This window comes from Chaetodon trifascialis, chromosome 19 (genome assembly GCF_039877785.1).
Source record: "Chaetodon trifascialis isolate fChaTrf1 chromosome 19, fChaTrf1.hap1, whole genome shotgun sequence".
Taxonomy (NCBI): Eukaryota; Metazoa; Chordata; class Actinopteri; order Chaetodontiformes; family Chaetodontidae; genus Chaetodon; species Chaetodon trifascialis.
The window spans coordinates 15,906,286-15,924,655 of record NC_092074.1 but is presented as its reverse complement, the minus strand read 5'-3'; the positions used below and the strand labels follow the sequence as shown (position 1 = coordinate 15,924,655).

General features: G+C 42.4%; 1 protein-coding gene across 1 annotated transcript; it reads left to right on the top strand.

Annotated features, from left to right (window-relative positions):
* Positions 1 to 558: 558 nt before the first annotated feature.
* Positions 559 to 3,608, top strand: sod2 (superoxide dismutase 2, mitochondrial). The gene is made up of 5 exons (XM_070987716.1): positions 559 to 668; positions 1,272 to 1,477; positions 1,669 to 1,785; positions 2,666 to 2,845; positions 2,990 to 3,608. The coding sequence occupies exons 1-5, from the start codon at positions 634 to 636 to the stop codon at positions 3,133 to 3,135; spliced, it is 684 nt and encodes a 227-aa protein (XP_070843817.1). The 5' UTR covers positions 559 to 633; the 3' UTR covers positions 3,136 to 3,608.
* The last annotated feature ends 14,762 nt before the right edge of the window (positions 3,609 to 18,370 follow it).

Here is an 18,370-nt window from a genome sequence, read left to right as displayed (position 1 = left end):
AGATTTTGTTGGTTCTATTCATGAGTGATTCATTTGCTTTATAATAGACGATCTCTGGTATTACCTCCGATTTGGTTGAGATGCTCACGTGATTCTTTACTTTGCTGTTAGTTTTGATAATTACGCTAAATTGTGTAACCTGTACATATGATGTACAATATTCAGGGTTATTTCACAGCGAAATATCCATTGTCTATTTATCCTTACATCGTATTTTTCACATCGGATATATGATATAATATAATGTATAGACACAGAGCACATTATTTCTGTACCAAAATATCCAATGACAGTTGGGCTTTGACTTTTGGTAAGGCCGCGAGAAACCAACCAGAAGGGTGAATTGAAAAATGTTCTAGAAGAGGGTGGTGTAAAATGTATAATCTGCTGTGCTGAAAGATATTTCAGTATGTCACGTTGTTATCACACATGCTATTATATATTATCTATCAATATTCATGAAATGCGTCGTATGAATTGTCGTCCTTGAGTTTTCTAATTACTGCACACTCTTGTCAACACCCCCACAGAACGATAATGGTACGGTCCCGCCCTCTGTCAGGTTGAAATCGCACATTTCAAGGGCAGTTACCAGTGTATGTGGTCTATTCTGTTAACCAAGTGAGCGATATCATGAACATGCTTTGCAGAGTTGGTCAAATACGCAGGTAAACCTCATATCAACTTACCATTTGGTGTCATTACACTGTTCAAAGTGCACAAGGAATTAGGCCAGCTGACTCCTGCTAGCGGCGACTGCTCATGAACTTGAGACAGTTTATTCAGAGCTAACAGTTAGCTAGCCAGGATGCTAACTTAGTTTAGCAGCTCAGCAAGGTTAGCTTGTGGCGTACCAGATAATGGATATTTTTATATTCGGACATAGTTGTTCATAGAAAGCTAACTTGGAGCCTCCAGCCTATTCTACTAAGACATACATAAGACTGTATGATAAAACACAAACAATGCCAGAAATGTAAGTTAGCTAACTTAAAGCCAGCTGCTCAGTCCTTATCAAACTGTTGTAACTTGAACTGATAAACCTGCCTGTGCCAGGCTATCTTGGGCTAATATTGTGAAATTTGAACACACAGGCATCACTGGTAGTCAAGTTATCTAGTCTCTCCATATGTTTGGAAACCAGTCATTGTGAACTGGTGAAATGCTCTGACGTGCAGTCGCTCTTTCTTATTAGCTAATCTGAAGCTGACTAGCTGAAAGCCATTGTCTAATGGTATGGTTGGCTTCATTTTTCCTCTGCTTTGCTTCAGGTGTGCAGCCAGCCTGAGCCAAGCTATAAGCCAGGTCTCTGCATCAAGGCAGAAGCACACGCTCCCTGACCTGACCTACGACTATGGTGCCCTGGAGCCCCACATCAGTGCAGAGATAATGCAGCTGCACCACAGCAAGCACCATGCCACATATGTCAACAACCTCAACGTCACAGAAGAGAAATATCAGGAGGCACTAGCAAAGGGTACAAACTCAAACTAGCAAGAACTAATATATTTTAACATTTATATCAGGAAAATATTTGTATGTTTCCTAACATGTAACTATATCCTAAACTTCTAACTGTATTGGCGTGTCTCTCACATCAACAGTCACATATTTTTCACAGAGATGATGTCTTTGTGTTAACCTGCTTGTATTTGGCTTGTATTTTAGGAGATGTGACAGCACAGGTTGCCCTCCAGCCTGCTCTGAGGTTTAATGGAGGAGGCCACATTAATCACACTATCTTCTGGACAAACCTCTCTCCTAATGGTGGAGGCGAGCCACAGGGTAAGGCAAAAACACAAAAGCTTGTCTTCCGATACACTATTTTCCCTCCCAGCTTTGTTGTGTAGTTAACCCGCAACACATGACTCACACAATGTTAAATTAGTAGTGCTGCACCTGCTGTGAGTGAACAGCTAACTCTGCAGCTCTGTGCAGCTTTTAGCCCAATCTAAAATTTAGCCAGCCATTCCCAGTGAATGAGCTCAGACAAGCTGACCTCCCCAGAATAAAACAACAGAGAGCAAAGTAAATGAATAGTTTGTAAAGCATCCAGTAAGATGAAGTTAAAGTTGTTTTTGTGAGGATTTTGCACTTGTGACGTTACCCATGTTTTTTTTTTTTAAACCTTGAGTGTGGCATTATGGCTGTCGCCATCTTGGTTTTTTGGACCTAGAATTGACCATGTTTGGATGAAAGGGTGGAGCTGGGGAGAATACGCATTGCTACACCTCTATCCTGATTGGATCTGACTGAGAAGCTGAGGACATTCTGTGGTAGTTACTTGTCAATCATCAGATCAGATTTCTTTTAGCAGCTAGTGGAATCCCTCCTGCAGGCCATTGGAAATACTGCAGGGTTAAGGCACTCAGCTATGGCCCACTCTCAGAGGCTTTGTCCACTTATTATACTGTCTGAGTTACCAAACCAAAGGGGTTAGTATTGGACTTCCATTCATCAGGTGGGCAGTCGGTGGGAGTAGATCTCAACAACTGATTTTCTGTTACCATGAGGCTCACAGCACATCTCTCTTTCAGATAATATGTCAAATAAAACAATGTAAATATGCAGATACAGTTTACTGAAAATGTTTTCTGATTTAGTTTCTTGCTGTTAATGTATTGTGCTGCCCTGAAGTAGCATCCGTCTGTGTCACTTCCTGTAGGGGAGCTGATGGAGGCCATTAAGCGGGACTTTGGCTCCTTCCAGAAGATGAAGGAGAAGATGTCTGCTGCGACAGTGGCAGTGCAGGGCTCAGGCTGGGGCTGGATGGGCTACGAAAAGGAGACTGGAAGACTTCGCATCGCTGCTTGTGCTAACCAGGACCCCCTGCAGGGATGCACAGGTCAGTCGAAAACAGTTTTGAAGTTGAGGTAAAACTTTCTGTCAACAGATTATCATTTCTATTTTCCCCTCATACTCTTCTTTGCCAAATGTCACGAGTGAAACAGAGCCATCAGGGTGATTGTTTCCTGTCTCTGACCCTTAGGCCTCATTCCTCTCCTTGGTATCGATGTATGGGAACATGCCTACTACCTTCAGTACAAAAATGTGCGGCCGGACTATGTTAAGGCTATCTGGAATGTCATCAACTGGGAGAATGTGAGCGAGCGTCTCCAGACTGCCAAAAAGTAGAATCTAATCCTCAAATATCCCCCATAACCCATAACCCTTTTCACCCTGACCTGTATAGTAGTTGCAAATAATTTTCAGTTACAACTTGCATCGATGATCATCTACGTCAAAGCCGGCTATATTTAGAATACTTTCTATATTGGTGCACATTACATTGTCTTTATGGCAAAGATACCACCCTGCATTCATGCAGTTCAAGCAAACTTAAAATTATTTGCAAATGCTTTTTCATGTCAGGTCTGTTTTCAACCCTCCAGACTTTTTACAAGCGCACAAATTGGCCCCCTTTCGCATTAAGGCTGGCTTTTGTTAATCACACCCGAATATTGGCTGCCATACATGAGTACTAGGTATCAGAGAGTGCATATTCAGTGAGTTTTGTCTTTGTCAGAATAGCACCACAATCAGACAATGTTATTGCAGTCCGTGTTTCTGATGTATAATAATAAAATTATAGGATTTCAATTGTATAAGCTTGATGGTTGGTGCTTCATTTTTCTGTTTCTATGTGCTGTGATGGATATTGTGCAAGATGCTTTTAACAGCTATTGTCAGAGGGTTATTCATGTCAGAGAAAATAAATGCATGGTCATTTGTAGTCACAGTGGTGACCAGCACAGGCTGCAGTCAAGACTTTCTGAGTTCACTTCGGTTCAGGTCCCTATACTCCTGCCAGAAGACAATAAAGACCGCTCCTCTTGGGTGTTTAACACGGGTCATGGAATTTCTAAATGATAAAAAAGTGCATTTTTGTGAAGGCATGTTCAAGTTGAGCAAAGTTGACCAAATTTGGTGAGGCATTTACAAGCAAACAGTCCACCTCAAGGAGCTCTCCTTGGCTGTAATTCTCAGCTTTCATCTTATATTGCACTACATGATGCCTATCAACATTTAGGGTTCTTCAGCTTTCTTTTCTAAAGCGCGGCCAAGTTGGCTTCAGTCCAATCAAAAGATTTAGTTGAAAAACTGAGCTTGCTGAGAAACCACAACCCTGCTGATAAAGTCAACAAGAGGTCCTAACACTGTTTGGTACTATCTAAGGCATATACTGTGTGTCCAGTACTCTAAACTAGATGTCTGAGCTGAAAAATCTGACTTTATTTATTGGACATAAAATAGACCATGTAGTTTTTTGTGATCTGCTTCTTCACTGTATTACCAAAAGAGGGCAGTGTTTCCCAAGTTTTCCTGCTGTAGCTGCTTTTGGATCAATAACTCCTAAGAACACTTTAGCAAGTGCATTTAATTTAGGGGTCAGACAGGCTTTCAAAGGTTACATTTAATTAACCTCTTCATCCCTACAGCCCACTGGAGATTTTAAAGAGGTCTAACAGTACATTGTGTGTGACTTGAGTTTATTTTATGTTAAGAAAAAGGTGGTTTCCTTCCAAATAGTATCCAGGACAAGTTTACTTCAGCTGTACAAATGACTTCCAGGTGGCTAATCTCCTGTCATCCAAGTGGCTCCGCTCTTCCTGTCAGTGATTAGGACTGACCGATTTGCCAGTGGGAATATCAACATTCCAGACATCTCGCCCTTTTCCTGGAGGTGGTGCCATGGTGTAGCGGTGCACTGGTTTTCAGTGGGCATGGTGAGTTCAAGCACATGTTGACCAGACTCCAGTCATGAGACTGGAATCAGCTCCCTTTTGCTTGTATTAGATTATGTATCATTTTGGTCAGGATCTGATAACTGAATGAAGTTAGTGAATGAATCAATAAAAATGAAAACATGTCATTCAAACTCTTGATTTAAACTTTTTGCAAATGCATCGGGGAATTATTACATATTGGCGCAGTGTGACTCCATTGTTACACGGATAATGATTGTTAAATCTGACCTACAGGCCCTTTGGGACTTATACATATAAAAATACTACTGATGTGGCAGAAACCAGCTGCAGCCGAAAGCATGTGGGAAGAGACAAACTCATGACAACTGACTTCAGACTGCTTTTGGAATGAATGACAAAGAGCTGCTTCAATTTATCAGAGCCATAAATACAGGCACACAAACTTGAGCGTTGCCAGCATTTAAAAACAGAAGTCTCCTCATTTATAAGATGATGGTTCGTCTCAGTGTGGCCTACTTTTGCTCCGTAAAAGTTTGGGTGTGCCAAAAATTATTTCCCTCTTCCACAACTCGTAAAAAAGATGGAATTCACTCAGGATAGAGTTTCTTTAACCTCTGGAAGTGAAGAGAGGAAAATATTGGGGAAATGTCTCAGCCACTGAGTTTAGCTCCTCTGAAATCCGCCTTTCTTTTCTCTCCCTGTTCTTTCCTGAAGACTGCCACTAAAAACTCCTTTCACGCAAAAATCTGAAAGTGAAACATACACACACATGGAACTCTGTCACTTATCCCATTTTCAGCCCCCATCAGGCATCCAATAGTAGCTTTAGGACATCCACAACGCAGATAACTTGATACTTTGACACATGTTGATCGGCGTCACAGAGAACTTTCAATTGCAGCAAAGAAGACAGATTTGTTTGGACTTCTTCAAATATACAGACTTTTGGAAACACGAGCTCGGCTGTTGGTGCAGTTTCTCAGTGGGCGCAGCCAAGCATGCAATGAGACTCGCATGTGGCTTTGTTTCACATCCTTAATTTCATTGTCGGGGCGTAAGTGGCTGCATAGTGCATGCCCATCACATGCTGTATTCTTTATTGATTCACATTATAGCAAGCATTGCCACACACAGGTTTTATTTTTTTTGCATAGCACTGTTAATGTTGTCCCACATTTCAAAGATAAAAAGTTGGCTGCCAAGAAAGAGAAAACCACTGAATCCTTCAAAAGTGATATATCACTTATTCAGACTTGTTACCACTTTTTATGTCCTTTTTTTGGCTTTTGTCGGGTTTTTGAACACAAACAGTGTAAAAGCACTGACAGACAGATGAAGCTCTGCAGCAGATTACCAGCCAGTGTTTTTTCCCTACATGGATTATAGAATAGCTCAATAAATTTCACAAAACTGAAATCACAGTTTTATTGAGAAATATGTAACCATATACTGAGTCGGCCTGTGAACACAGTGCTTGCAGCTTAGTTAGCAGAGAGGTCTGAAAAGCTAAAAGTAATGGAGAAATTATTCTCACAGATATCTTTAAGTAATGCATAAACAGGTCAAAAATAGGTATATGTAATAATATAAGACAAAATAATCCTTTATTAATCCCACAACAGGGAAATGTGCAGTGTGCAGCCAAGCAATAGCATCCAGTGCCAAAGTAATGTGTAAATGATTTAACTAGCCAAGTGTAATGAACACATGAACCCGATAGCTGTAAGCAATGGAAAGTCAGGTGAAATGCCTAAAAGTGATGGATAAATGGTTGAATCATAGCTAAAGTAAACCGTTAAACTAGTGTGTAGTATTGTATCAGGTGAAATGGCTAATGGAGCAATGATTGAAACAACTACCCTCTGCTGCTTATTAAGAAATATTCAATGGAATGAAAAGTTACGCTTTAGTGTAATCAATAGTTTGAAATATCACCCAGTTTAAAGTCATTTAAAGTGAACACATGTGGGACATGATGGCTGAGGTGTCTGACAGGGCAGAGGCTGGGAGCCACATGCACTGCAGCGTTCACACCTGCACTGAAGGATCAATACTACCTCCAAGCAGATCTGATATCCAAGTTATGCACGCTTGACATATGACTCCTCCCTGAAGGGAGGTCAACATCCTCAATCTCCTCTGTCTCCACAGCCCTCGCAGCTTTGTCATCACATTTCTAGGCCTCTGTCATGCAAAGCTGTCCCACATTGTTCCCTGATGTGGATCGCCTGTGCTGTGTGCCCTACACAAGCTGTCATTGTCCCATTTGGACTGGAAAGCCGTTAGAAAAAGTCAAGCGTCAACATTACGGAGGCAAAACTTTCCAGCATTTGCCGTACATTGTTCCTGGCGAGGGAGGGCGACGTAGCTGAATTCAGGGTACCCGTCTGGGTCTGAGCCCGAGTCTGAGTGCTTTTGGAGAAGGAGCTCTCCACCAGGTGCTGGGAGCCAGGAACCCGACACTTCAGTGGGTCTGAGGCAGCAGGGTTTTGTGGTCATCTTCGATACCTCAGCCTGACAGGGTGATTGATTCATTATGGCCGCTCAAAAGACCTAACGGAGAGAAAAGCATCCTCAAGAGCCTGAATAAGGCATAGGCTCGTATAGCACATTTCATCAGCTCGCCACGACTCGCTCTCTTCCGCCTCTGTTAGCGTTTCATCCGAGCATTAACATTTCTTCACCTGGAAAATCAGTCTCTGAGAAAGCTTTAATGAAAAGAGAGGAAAGGATTGTTTTAGCAAGAGGGCGTGACCGTGTCTGCTCAATTCTTCTGTGTTATGTAAGCGTCGCTTGCAGCAGTGAGGCTAAAGGGTTGTGGACATCGTTTCAGCAGCACAGTGTGATAAATCACCGCAGGCCTGGGGTCATTTAGGTTTATGTGGGATTGATCCAAGCTTGACAAATCCACATGGATATCACTGGCTTTTCTTCTTTTAAAAACGAAGTTCTCCCCTCGCTGCCAAATGTAGCTCATACAAGGACCAGAACTGTAGACCTACGATCCTTGTGTCCATAAAATGAATAAGAATTGCACAAATTTGTTCTTGTAAAGTCACCTCTGCATTGTTCCATGGATCATTTTACAGGCCCACAAATCTGATACTGCAGCAGCCTTTGAAGCGTACAAGTGAAAAGCTTTATAACCCTGACACCTTGTTTAAAAGTACTCTGGAAATTATTTCCTCCGCCTGTATATTTTCTTTCCATATCCATCATTTCTGATGCTGCCATTTCCATTTCTGTATCACTCATCTTGGCAATTAAGCCTGTTGGATTTTGACTCAATAATCCCACAGGATTTAATCAAGAGAGTGGATAAGTTTTTCCTGTCAAAAATTGGCCGTCCTCGCTCATCCTTTGCTGAGAGTCAGCACTCAGCAGGTCCTCTTTTGACATGCACTCAGGATGTCAGAGGGGAAGAGACTAAAATGAAATAAAGAGTATCTAGAGAATACCCAAAGACCGAGTATTATTGGTATAATGCAATAAGGTGCCTTCATGTGCAGCAGACGTGACTTCCTGTCTGGGATGGAGCTGTGCCTGCTCCGCACTGCTCCCGTTGGTTCCAACTTTAAAAACAAGTTGTCATAGTTAAAATCATATCCCTCTCTGCATGTGGCCTCGTACAGCAGAGAACTTCATTTAACACATGTAAACATCCTTTCTCCGTCATGTCCAGGTATCCACAAAAGTGGCCCACGGTGACAGACAGTAGCAGGAGAGGACGCCTCCTTGGTTTCTCTCCTTGGGAAAGCCAGGGAGAGCTAAAATTGCCATTAATCAGCATGTGCCTGAAGGATTTACTGCTGATTTACTGAAATATAAACACAATTTACATGAGAGATTACTGTTAAATGGGTAGTAGCCATGGAATAGAGTGAATTTAAGACAGAATTTAGTTTATTTTTTCTTCCTCCTCTTCTTTGGCTCTGCGCACTGCGTGTTTACAGTACATCTGTGTCAGCGTGACTATGTATCGAGCAGTCCTGTTTAGCTTTGGCTCGAGCTGTGTTGATATCACTTAGATGCACATGTTGACCTCTACGAAATGACCTGATGTTTATGGAATCTGTGCTACGAGTCCAGCAAAGACTGAGGCTTGAGGGGAAAGAGAGCTGCAAGCTGAGAAATATCAAATAACAAAAGAACTTATCGTATCAGTCCCATTGTCTTTACAAGGTGAGACACGGAGATTAACTGATTTGACAACGTAAGGACAATGTGTCTGCATCAAAAGAATGACTTGGCTGAATGTTTGGAGTGCAGATAAATGAGGCGATATATCAGATTTTAAAACAATGGCTTAAATTCTTGCACTGGGCGTCAGTGCTAAAGTTAGATCAGAGACAACACTTTGTGTCACAGACGCAGAGGATAATAATCTAACTTTATTTAAGTGGACTGAAGCCTGCAAACTAGCTGCCAAAGTGCTATCATCACTCCCCAGTCTCTGCTATGCTGCTATGATTCTATGCTATAGTGCATGCCTGCCAGAGTTGACGAAGTCAGAGTTTAATTCTGCGCACATTCTTTATTCATATAAACCTGGCAGATACTGGATTCTTGATGCCAATACTGAATTTTGATATTTGAGAGTTTTTTAAGAAATCAGCCGATAAAGGCAGACAATCTTTTGATGAGGATCCCATAGATTTGCAATCAAAATGTGCACTGAGATGGAAAGAAATGGAAAAATAAAGCTTTAAAGCTCTCCAGTGGATGTAATGAAGACACCGTTTCTACCTTAAAAAAATATCTTTGACCTCTCTGTCCTCCAATTTCTTGACATATCTATGCTAGTATCATATGTACTGGACGCAATAACATAATATCAGCCAACATGTCGCCTCAATGTCTTATGTATGTGATGTCATTGATAATACAAATATAAAACTAAGACATTTGGAAAATATAAATCTAAAGATTGTATTAAATGTGACGTTTATGTTAAATTTTGGAACATTTGTATGTGAAAATATGCACATGCTGTTTTGATCTCTTCCAGATCTATGAAATTATATCCCATAGCTATCAAAGTTAAACAACACAAAAATCAACAGTCTGGCACACCCGTGACTTCAACACATGAAAAAAAAAACATGGTGACGGTATGGTGGTTTCAGCTTTGAAGCCGACCATCGGTATCCAGATCAAAGTTGCATGTTCGTGAGTGCACACGAGTATGAACAAGACATAAATTCTATTAGCACTTCAGTATATGCCAACACATTGAGCTGTGCCTGCAATTTTTCCCTCTTAACCTTTACCAATGCACTGTGGAAAGCTGGCTGTGTGAGCAGCAGCAGCAGCAGCAGCAGATTTTATTTTTCCTGGGGAGGTGGAATGAAGGAGAATCTTCTTAAAACACACTGGCTGGGAAAACAGGGCCTTTGACAGATGTGCATGCTGGAGAATTAAGAATATAAAGTGTCTACTGTAAGTAAGCAGTTACTGTATGTCAGTGAAAATTTAATCACCCAGGCTTTTGTGCTCATGATGCATCTGTTCTTAGAATAAGTCAATATTTCCTCACAGACACTGGTGAGCTTTACTAAAACACATTCATAGCTGAAATGACCCCACCAACAGGGCTGTGACGGGCCTCAGCTTGCTTTAAATGAAGAGGATGTTGGATCGTCACACAGCGTCTGAAGCCCTCCTCTCACACCTTCCCCACACTGGAATTGACCATTTTTAACTGACAATCTGGACAAGTTTTTTCAGTCTTTGCTCAACATTTTCCATCACTTTTTGTGTGTGCTGCTGATTGCATTCACTGCAGAACCATAATTATCTTCAAGACCGTCCAGCAGTATATGCCTTTATCGACAGCTGTAAGACCGCTTGTATGGACACAAACATGTCGCACAAACTAATTTGTTTTAAGTATAGACCTTTAAGGTGTGAATCAAAAAGTTTGCACAGAAAATGAGGCAAATCTTCATAGAAGAAAATCAAGTTGTCCTCTGATATATGGTGAGATTTAATAATCATAGCAAGCTATTTTAATCTGCAAACTGCTCTCAGCTGACTTCATATGTCACACATAATGAGATCATGCTGGACAGAAGAGACGGCTGTCTGTATTTTTGCCTGAATCCATCAGAGTCCATTCATCATTCTGGTCTGTTATATGTCACTGTCTATCTAAACACATCTCCACATGGAAAACTAGGAGCAGACAGCAGCATGGAAAAAATGACTGGGTCACAACAGAAGGTATTTTGAAAAGAGAAGGAGAAAAAAAGACGTGAGGTCAAAAGCGACCTCAAACGTTGCATCGGTAGATTTTTCACCTGCTGTCCCCAGAGCTGGAAAAAACAGTAGAAAAGATAAGTTTCCCATAAAGCCATCAACAGGAGTTTTCAGTCTAAGGGGAGGCTTTTTAACTCATTTCCTCTTCTGGTCTTGTTTCACCTGCCACGGGCCCTCACAGGTCTGAATCCAGTTTGAAATGGTGACTACATAACAGAGCAAAGAGGCCAACATTTGTTAATAAGTCTAGACTGCAGCTCTGTAACAAGAACCAGCCTGTGATTGTCGATCAATTTAAAACTCTCCAATGTGGCATGAAGTGTTGGTTTGTTGGTGGGGAAGAAGAAAAGCAAGCGAGGCCAGAGAGGATGTGGTGGGAGATGAGGTCTGGGTAAAATCAACATGCAAGGGCGAGCCTGGGGCCGGGGGGGGGGGGGGGGGGGGCAGAGGTCAAAGTTAGAGCCAATTATATAAGAGATCGATATGATAGAGTGAGGATAGAGCTGCAGGTTTAATGTCTATGTTTGTGTGCATGTATGTGTGTGTCAATGTGTGTGTGTGATGGAGATTCTCCCTGCCAGGGGATTTTCCATAGTCACTGCTGTGTTCAGAAACAGATGCAATATTGGCAGTCAGACCAGTAGTCGGGTAGAAAGTCTTAGAAAAATAAGCCCTCAAAGCATTCTTCCCGCCGTCCCAGCTAATTTCACACTCACCCACTTTCTCACTGCCATTCCTCCTTTTAATACAGCCTCTTCCACCGCACTGATTCCCCTTGTTCATTTCACTCCCACTGCGCCGTTTTACTCCAAGTCTGGGCCTGTTTCTCCTCTCATTCTTTCACTTTTTCCTTAATGACTCCGGATTAAGCGACGGCGTCACAGCAGTCGCTGGTTTCAAAGCAAGCGTGCTGATTAATGTCAGTGTATGAGAGACAGTTTTCCTGCACATCGTTAATTTCCTGCGAGCTGAAATCTTCCACTTCGATGACAATCTTTCATTAAGGCGGAACAGATAAAACTAAGAAGTAATTTAATCTCTGGCCTGAGCTGCAGTATGTGCTGTCTGTTTCTCTCCCTGCTCCTCTCCCTCCTCCTTCTGCTGCTACTCCGTCCATGTGAGGTGATTCAGCATCAGTGTAAGTCTTTAAGGCCGCACGTGAGTGACCTCATCCTCACACATCTGCAGCAGTGCTTTACCAACGAAGGCACCACGCAGGGCCTCAGCACTCTGCAGGGGTTATGGTCAACACATGCAAAAACACATGCTTGATTACTGAATTAATACAGTGCACACATCCCTTCAGACTACACATTTGAATGCAGACACACACACATCCACACGCAAATAATTACTTTCAGATTTGCATCAGATTTTGAAGGAAGTTCCTTATAAACACCCACACGATAGAAACACCCAGACTGTGGAAGAACTGTCAACATTACAGCAGCTTTTTAATGCCTAATTAGCAGCATAAGACTGACATGTTATGGACAGGGCTCGACTTCAAACAGTTAACCCTGTGTGTGTGCGTGTGTGTGAGAGAGGGAGTGAGTGTAGATGTGCATTACTCATGTTGTAGGGACATACATGTGTTTATACAGTCACACTGTGGGGACTCGCCTTCCTTATGTGGACAAAACACAAGTCCCCACAGTTGTGCGTGCACGTGTGCATGTGTGTGGTAATGAGCCTGTTAACTTGGCTTAATTTCAGCACTATAGATAAACAGGCCTAAGAGGCAGGCTACCCTCCCTGTGAGGCTGTAATGCTTCTTGTACGGGCTATCAAAGTAAGCGTCAAGGTGCTCACAAAGATGATGAATGTGAGCACCGTACTCTGATCTAGGCTGCGATTATCCATCCCAAAATAACTGCAATACACAGTATTTTCAGGACAGTCATCAAAATATGCTTAGAATTCTTGAAACATACTGGAATCACTTCACATTTTCTTAAGAAACAAAGGTTTTTACTGCATCACGGATGGGAAACATCTTTTTTTAGTGAAAAATTGTTTGGTGAACACAGCTGGATGGCGGTCACGGTGATGGAGGTGCAAAGTGGAGGTGCTGCTCTGCAGGACTGTCCCCTTCCTCCGGCAGGTTCTGCAGCTTGGCACCTCATTTAGTTTGGTAGTGTTCATTTAAGTTTTCTTTTGGGGGACACGTGATCCACCAGTTTTCAATATCTGGATTTTATTGTATTACTATTATTTTTTATAAGATGCAGTTATGATAAATCTTACATTATGATTTCAATGTATTCTTCTGATCAGGCATTCCTCAAAAGTCACACACACCCTTTCCCTGTGGTATCGGCTTCTTCCAAAAGTTGCTGGATGAAATCAGCTCACTGCAGCAGGTACGCATGCACACGGCCTTCTGTTGCACACCAGTACTGGAGGAGATTTGGCTACAGCTGAACTGCGTGTTGCTGAGGTGGTTAGTTGAGCATCAATTCCGTGAATCTGTTCTTTGGCTGGTGGTGATGATGGATCTTTGAAGGAGGCTCAACAGGTTGCTACAGCTCACTGTGAGCTTTTGTTGGCAAAGGAGCAGACGTGATGCTGTGTGATGTCAACACAGTCTCATCTGAGCTCGCGCTGCTTCCTGTGCAGTGTGTTTGAAAATACAGCTGTTAGCATGTTGGCAGGTCCCTTTCATCTGTGGCTTTATCGTCTCTGATACATTTTCATTGTGGATATAATTTTCTTATGTGAATTTACTGATCTGCTGGTGACTGAAAGACAAGTCATGGGATTTATCCTCTGGGAAACATCATGGCAATCCGCTTTGCAGTTGTTGAGATTTTGAGTTGCACCGAAAGGTCAGCATTTCAATGCATGCTGTATAGCCACACTGCTAGTGGCTAATCAAAGTAACTGGGATAAACTATTAAGCCATCATTATACATTAGTTTGCAGGTTTCTAATAGAGCCAATGTTTAGACTTCAACAGATGTCTTTGTGGCAGTGGAACCAGCGAATACGTTAATTGTTAGTACAGCAGTTGCCTTTTTACACATCCAGCAGACATGAGGAAACATTTACACTCATTTGTAGTTTGTGGCTTCCTAATAATAATAATTTTCCGCCAATATTCACTCCCCTTTTAGCTCTGTTTTGGCCTCTGCCATCGTCTGAGGGAGACCACTGGGTCTAGTTCATCAGCTCCTCTCTAACATTGTCTGTGAGCTGTTTGATGCTGGACAGGTGGAGCCCAATGGGTTTCTCAAGCTGTTTTTGGCTGAAAACATTTGCCTGCAACAAGGTTGAAAGTGTTGAGAGTGATCCAAAACAATGAAACCGTCAGCTATAAAACCAAAACAATGAGCTGACAGATACTAAAATGCTCTGTCGGGCTTAGAAGAATTGCAGAGTCGAGTGGTAATTCTCTCTTGGTTCGTCACCCCGTTCACATTTGATCAGTTGTTCCAATAAAAACACTGATTTGTTCAGCTTTTAATCAAGTAGCAGCCGCATTCCCCGCTGTTAACCCATACGTTCAAACATATAGGTAGATGGCAAATGAAAGGAAAACCTAAACAAATGAGTGGAAAAACACAATGAATCCAGATGCCTCTATACACTGTGAGGATGATGTCATATGCTATATCTCTGTGGGAGATTTCAGAGCATTAGGCAACACTCACCACCACCGTCCTTACTGAGACACTTCATGTTGTTTCTTTCCTTTAATTTGTCGCCCATCTGCACAGACAACATGAGATTGAACAGTATAACGTTGCACACAACTTACATAAACATCCCACGTTGTGATCCTCTTGTCTCTCCCATGTGCTTCCGTCTGCGGGCAGTCGTCTGGCCTCAGCCGGCCGGCTCACACAGGCAGCTCCTGGTGTGATGTGACTTTTCCATCCAGAGCTGTGGGACTGAGCCATCAGCCAGAGAAGAGCGTGGCCTGTTCTTTCACAACATCTCCTGGCTCCCCAGTGGAGGATGTTTTTTTTTAATGCGGAGTGATTAATAATACATTAAGTAAAATATTGCCTGGGAAGCCTCTCTGGGAGATGGCATCCTAAATTTTCCATGTATGACTTCCCTTCTGTTTGAGATGGCTTTTCAAGATGGGATGTTTTTCTTTTTTAAAGAAAGTCCAGATTTAGTGGTGTAATGCATTTGCCAAGAAGGCGGGGGGGGGGGGGGATCCTCAAGCCCAAGTTTCAGATTCATAAAACACTGGACGACTGCGATGTTTGGATCAAGCATCACTTCCGTTCACTGAGTCAAGTTTAGTTCGTGTGCATTGTTTCTCTGTCTATAGTGTTTGTGTTTCATCTGTTCGCAGGCAAATGAGCAAAGTATGCCAACACACACGGGAGTACTTGTGTTTCTGTTTATTCCACATCTGTTAGTGTCCTTCTGAATGTAAATAAATGCTGCCCCTGAAGTGCTTTACAATGGCAGTTAAATGATAAGTAACAACGTCTATCATGAGCACAAGGACCAGACCGATTACGTCTTTGCTCAGAAACTGCCGCATGTAAATCCAGATTGTTTTTATGTGTTGTTGTGCTCGCTGTCTGTCTGTTTCCTCAGCCGCTGGCAGGAGGGTGTAACATTTACAACCCTGAAAAGTCAGACAGGGTGGGATTGAGTGTAAAAGGCTCATGGAAATGGAGGCGAGTGTCAGAGATGAAGGAGAGCAAAATGTAGAATTCACACCGCTCAGGGCTCAATTCTTCACATTGCGTGGAGCACCACAGTTTTGCATTGTGGGACAATACAATGCGCCATGAGTAAGTCGGCTTGTTTGCCTTCTGGCAGCTATTATATTGTTAATTATTATCTGAAGCTTCTTATTATGTTCTGCTTATCTGATTATATTGTTCTATTCATATTAATTGTTGCTGTCACCGATCTGTCCCATGGGTCCTATTCCGAGACCATTTTATCTCCTCACAATACTTCATTTATGGTTCTGATTATGTGGTTTGTATCATAGCTGTCAACCATCGGCCTCCTCCACTCATAGCTGGAAACGCAAGTGTTACCAGAGACAGGTGATAACCAGCTTCAGGAGGCCGGTGCTGTATATTGAGGGGAGCAGATTGGTATTTTCTCAGTACTGGGGGACACAACCCCCCCAAAGAATGCATGGTTACATTCAGGATTTGCAACAACTGTTTTCCTCCCGATGTCGGGCCAAGGCTGATTGACTTTGAGGGATCACAGCAGCTGAGTAGCACCATTCAATAGCCCAGAGACATATGGGATAAATTCCTAAAGAGTAACGCACATATTCCACCTTCATCTAACACATGGCAAAGAGGAATAAGTCAACTTGTCAGATTTTCTCAGGTCAGTAAATGAACTGAGGGAGAGAGAGGCATAATAAGCCAATACAGTTTCCATACCGTGCTCGCGTGCAGAGACACATCTGCTTTATGTAATGCAAATGATAGATATGCCTATTTTATTGCGTGTTTACAGTTTAAGCTACTCTGTTGACTTCACGGGCTATTACTGTACACACGATATTTGATGGAACAAACCATCGCGTTGCCTAATGCGATAAAAGTTTTAGCACCAATTTAACAGTGAAGTACAGTCTTTAGCTTAGACGTGAGTCATTATTTCTGCATCAGAAAAGGCAACCTGCGGTGCGGTGGAGTGTACCAGAGACGTAAAAGAGCAGGCTGTTCGGCCAACAAAGTTTGCTTGGAAAATGTCGTCCAAGTCTGATTGTGTCATGGTGTGGGTGGAGGTTCTGTCACATGCGCATCAAACATCTGATAAGGAGACCACTGCCTTAATTCTACCGTCTCCAGGCGGAGGAGAAAATGATAACTGCCCTGATAACTTTCCAGAAGAGCAAAATCCTGCTTCAAAGGCATGTAGACCGCTGTGCAGTGTCTTGGCATCCGGTCAGCCTTCAAACTAAATTTCCTGGTTCGTATTTTATCTTCTCATCGGCACCTGTAGCAACACACCAAAACAGCCCCGTGTGTTTTTTGATGCGTTGTTATTTTCAGTCAGACTGATGTGCTGGCCTCTGCAGAGACAGTGAGGTTTTCTGAACAATAGGAACAGCAGAGAAAGGGGAGAACGCCTCGTGATTGTCTCTCATGTCCTTCATCTGAGCAGCAATGAAACCAAATAATTACAGACTGTTGGAAGCGGTGACCTCAGATTTATTTTACATAACAGGAAATTAACATTGAGACAGATGAGCGCTTGGTTCAGCCCAGTGTTGACCAATATGTTCCCCAGACTTAAATAATTATCCCCTGAATGCTTTTGATGCCTGGAGCCAAAAATCCTAATATTTTGCAAAAGGAATAGTTTGACATTTTGGGAAATATGCTCACTTGCTTTGTTAGATGAGAAGATCAATACCACTCTCACATCTGTGCGTTGAGGATGGAGCCAGAGCTAGACGGTCATTAGCTTAGCTTAGCTTAGCTTAGCTTGTTGCTTCAGCATGATTTCAGTGGTTATATCTCACTTGTTTAAGTGAGTAAAACAGAAGTTCACATGTGTGCTGACAGTTCGCCCATGACAGAACTGGGCTAGCTCCTACGCTTCCAGACTTTATATTAAGATAAATAACCGTCTCCTGGCTCTAGCATCGTACTTGGTATCAATCATCTCTTTTAACTCTTGGCAAGACAGGAAATAAGCACGTTTCCCAAAATGTTGAACTATTCCTTTAGTGCTGAGCACCTTCCCAGTGTGAATGTGAGCCACTGCTGAGAGGTTGAGAAAAACACTGAGGTTAAATTCAGCTTCAGTCGACCTCGCTGGCACATTTTCTCTTGCTGCTGTGGCACTTTTTGCACACAGTCATAATGGGATGGTGAAGTGTTTTGGAGGGATCAAGTCATGTTCGGGCAGTGTAAATATTTAACTACCCTTACTGACTGATATCATGTCTTTGAACTCAACAATGGGGGCCACCGTGTTGGAAAGCTAACATGGAGAGGAATGACTTCCAAAACAATAAACTTGTCAAGGGCAGATACCCCTGCCAACGTTGTGTTTTGATTATCAAGAAAAGCCGCTCCTGGCCTCGGCTTCCATTGGCAAGGACTTTTCCGATGACGTAGTTGTATCTGCTGCAGACGTGGAGGGTAATAATGAAGTAATAGAAAATTTGAGCAACTTGGCATTTGACAAGAGCAGTGGAGGTGATTTAATGAGCTTTAATCCAAAGGTTTGTAGCTGTGGCCAAGGTCTGGAACACAGTGTCAGCTAAGTTCAGCATCAGATAGATCAGGTATAATCTGACGTTAGCTAAACTGTCACTCACTAAAGGATGCAGAACAAATACATGTTCACCTATTGGGGTAGCACTTTTTAAGTACCCCGTTTAGGATTTAAAAGCCGTAGACAGATATTCAATAAATGCTTTATAAGGGACTTCAATGTAGTTGTAAGCA